Source organism: Brassica oleracea, chromosome C8 (genome assembly GCF_000695525.1).
Source record: "Brassica oleracea var. oleracea cultivar TO1000 chromosome C8, BOL, whole genome shotgun sequence".
NCBI classification, from domain to species: domain Eukaryota; kingdom Viridiplantae; phylum Streptophyta; class Magnoliopsida; order Brassicales; family Brassicaceae; genus Brassica; species Brassica oleracea.
Genome location: NC_027755.1, coordinates 37,516,985 through 37,521,152, shown reverse-complemented (window position 1 = coordinate 37,521,152; position 4,168 = coordinate 37,516,985). Strand labels below are relative to the sequence as shown.

Here is a 4,168-nt window from a genome sequence, read left to right as displayed (position 1 = left end):
GGGATTTCGTTCATACAATCGGAAAAGTGTTTATTATAGGGTAAGGAACAAATTTTTGACTTCATAATGAACGTAAGACACTTAATAAGGGTTATATAGGTGTTATTCAAACCGCAAAACGTTGTTTTCGGTTTAAAAACCCTATTTCCTCGGAATTTCCTCGGAATATTCCGAGGAAATTCTGAGGAACTAGTGTTTGGGGTTTCAAAATTAAACGTCAATTTTTTTTAAACGGATCGATCGATGGATATATGTCCAAAAACGCATCGATCGATCACTAAGATGGACCAAAGCGTAACAATGTGATCGATCGATGAGATTATCCCATCGATCGATCGAGGATATCAAGTGTTCTTCGGAATATTCCGAGGAAATTCCGAAGAAATTCTGAGGAACTAGTGTTTGGGGTTTCAAAATCTCGAATGTTTTTTTATAAACGGATCGATCGATGTATTTATGTCCAAAAACGCATCGATCGATCACTAAGATGGACCAAAGCGTAACAATGTGATCGATCGATGGGTATATGTCCAAAAACGCATCGATCGATCACTAAGATGGACCAAAGCGTAACAATGTGATCGATCGATGGGTATATGTCCAAAAACGCATCGATCGATCACTAAGATGGACCAAAGCGTAACAATGTGATCGATCGATGGGTATATGTCCAAAAACGCATCGATCGATCACTAAGATGGACCAAAGCGTAACAATGTGATCGATCGATGGGTATATGTCCAAAAACGCATCGATCGATCACTATGATGGACCAAAGCGTAACAATGTGATCGATCGATGGGTATATGTCCAAAAACGCATCGATCGATCACTAGTTCGTCGGAAATTCCTAGGAATATTCCGACGGATTGATGTTTCCTCGGAATTCCGTCGGTATATTCCGAGGAAATTCCGAGGAAACCCAAAATTCCTCGGGAATTTCGAGGATTTCATTTTCCGTCAGAATGTCCGTCAGAATACCGCTGTTTTCTTGTAGTGATTATCCTCTGTAAACTTTACTGCGGTCATCATGGAACCATATCTATTTTACCTGTCCATGCGAGGCATCAAGTTTTATTGCTCTATTAATTCCTTCTCTCCAATTGAGCTCTGTGTCAGTCATGCACAACACTCAGAGGAGAAATCATACATGATAAATATCCGTTGTACCATTAGAGTTAAGAGGTAATGCAATCCTCCTATTTAGGACTACTCACTCTAGGGTAAGGATTTGGGGTTTTGTTGGGTCAAATAACTCTGTTCATGCTATATAACGTAAGAGTTTAATTTTGCTATAATGTGACCTTTGCTTCTTCCATGAGTCCATCACTCCACTCAAAAGTTGTTTGCAACTCTTTTAAGATATTGCTTGTTTGTTACTTTGTTATAATGCTTCTACTTAAATCTTACTCAGTTGGATGATGTCGTTTCTTAACCATGCTCTGAATGATTCATTGAATAAACTAATTGAATGATTAATAAGACTTGGAAGGTCTACATTAAATTCAAGTGCTGGTCTGGTTAACATATGATTCTGATTCCGGCTCCTTTAGGTTTTTGCATATCGATCATTGAACAATTTTAAGGTACATCAAACAGGCTTCTATATACATTATGGTCTATGTTCAGGTGTTACAAATCCATGCGACAAAACCTCAAAAAAAAAAACCAAAAAAAAAAAAAGAAAATCGAGAAAATAAGGGCGCGCGTGGTCTAATAGACCAGTCAGCCACTGTAATCTCTCCGATTTTTTTTCCATATATAATGACAATTGGAGATGGGTGAATCACCGCCGTTGATCTCGAGCGCACGGGTGAATCAGTGGGGAGCGAGGCACGAGATCAAATTCCTTCCCACGCGCCGCTGCGTTTTGGAGACGCAACCATCGGCGACCAGAGCAGATCTACAGAGAGGACATGTGAAATTGAGACAGTGGAGCCATCCCTCCAAGCACCGCTTGTGGAACACGTGTCGACACTCCAGCTTCCTCACCTCTTCTCCCTCCCGCAGCTTCGACAGACACACCACGCAACCGGAACCACCGCCTTCGCCTCCGCACCGGTACGAGAAGAGCCGGTTCAGGCTCAGCTGATCGGCGAGGACGATGATGTTGGCGAGTCCCGAGGCTATGATGGAGGAGGAGTCGTCGACGGTGAGATTGGAATCGGGATCGCAGGGACGGTGGAGGAAGGAGCGGAGACGGCCGAGGAATACGGCGAGGAGAGAGAGGAGCATCAGAGGGATCGAGTCGGAAGAGACGTCACTGAGCTGACCTTGTAGCCCCATCTTCTTCTTCTTCTTCTTCTTCTTCTTCTTCTCTCTCCCTCTGTTTTCTCTCTCTTTATATAGCGGCGGTCTTTGATTAACGGTTAAATTAACTTATCAAACTCCTTCTTTAATTATTTTCCATTTGTTTTGTTCATCACTAATCGCAATTATTAAAAAGTAGTACTCCCTCGGTATTTTTTTTTATTATGTGACGTTTTAGAATTATGCAATAGAATAAGAGAACATTTATTTTCGTATATTTTCTATACAAAACATCATTAAATATTCACATAACCTCAAATCAATTAATAATAAAATAAATTTTATAATATAAATAGTCAAATAACGTACAAAATTAATAAATTTTACATTAAACTTCATCTAATTTGGAACAATTTTTTTATAAGAATGCCAAATATTAAAAATGGTGAAAATAGATTACATTGCTACCAAATACAACAAAATAAATGCTTTACAATACTTTTCTACAAAATATTGATTTTTAATTTTAATACACAGTAAAATACACAAATTAAACTAAACTACGTAGCAAATGATTTGACTCATGTAAACTCATTCTAAAAAATTGTAATCGATATAAAGATTTTGATGTTATTGTGACTATTTTTAATCATTTTTTTACCACTTCGATGACTATCTACGTAAATTAAATATAGTAAGAAATACCAAATATTTTATACATGTGATTTGGCATTTGAATGAGATTTTATACAAACCAACGTCATAGAAAAAATTGTTCTAAAAAACGTCATAGAAAATGAAAATATTAAGTACTTCTGCAACAATCTTAAGAAGATTTCAGATATATAATTGAACTATTAATGAAAAGATTAAGTACTTGTTAGTTTGTTTACCATAAAATTCAGTAGTTTCACAATTAGAAAAATATTAAACTATAAAGTGAAATAGAATAGTACTACTTATGTTTTCGAAAGTAAGATTGTTTAGAGATTTCATGCTTATTTATAATATAATAAATGTTTACAATTTAATTTATTATTTATTTTTCTATACATTTTTCAATTAATTTCTACCAATTAAATCTAATCAATTCAAATATTTGTAATTAACGTTTTTCAAAAGTATACAAAAATACCTTAAAAATATAAAAAAATTATTTTTGCCACAAGAAAAAAATCTAAAAAATCTTATTTTTGAAAATGGAGAAATTCGAAAATGGAGAAAGTACTTATTAGCAGGCGGTGACCGAAAGTAACTCTTGGACCACTTATTATTTTCTAAGATGATGCTCTTATTTGTTGAACTGATGAAGATTTCGCACGATCCTCGCAATTCGCAAACTTGTTGTCTCCCCACCTTCAGTATTTTATACGTTTTGGAACCTCAATAATCATATCGATTCTACGTTTTCTCTTTTAAAAATATGTTCAAGTAACCATAAAAATGATATAACGGACCAAACAACATCAACCTTCGAAAAAATAAAATTTACGACTACTTGTAAACTGGTCATTATGCACTTCTAAAGCTGAGAAGATACAACTTTTTATTATATACTTGAAAATAGTGAATTTGATGATTTTATAATAAATATTTCCAGTTTTTCCTTTGGGCAATTCTCTCAGGTAGCTATTTTAAAGTTTTTGCCATAAAAATATCTCTAAAAAAAATCACCAAAATAATCTTTTTTTTATTTTGAAATTTTCAATATTTTTTTTTTAATTTGAAACCATATCTCCAAAACACATCCCTTAACTTCAAACCTTAAATATAGATTAGTACATTTTTACCATTTAATAAAATTTATTTTGGTCATTCTCTTCTTTGAAAACTATTTTTGTGACAAAAGTTAAAAAAAAGACTATTCTATGAAATTTCTCTTTTACTTTATTATATTTTGATTTAAGTAATAGATAGT

At 34.3% G+C, this 4,168-nt stretch overlaps 1 protein-coding gene across 1 annotated transcript; it reads right to left on the bottom strand.

Annotated features, from left to right (window-relative positions):
• Nucleotides 1-1,529: 1,529 nt before the first annotated feature.
• On the bottom strand, nucleotides 1,530-2,336 carry LOC106309812 (E3 ubiquitin-protein ligase RHA2A-like). The gene has a single exon (XM_013746946.1). It carries the CDS (start codon nucleotides 2,284-2,286, stop codon nucleotides 1,819-1,821), a length of 468 nt encoding a protein of 155 aa, XP_013602400.1. The 5' UTR covers nucleotides 2,287-2,336; the 3' UTR covers nucleotides 1,530-1,818.
• Nucleotides 2,337-4,168: the final 1,832 nt, after the last annotated feature.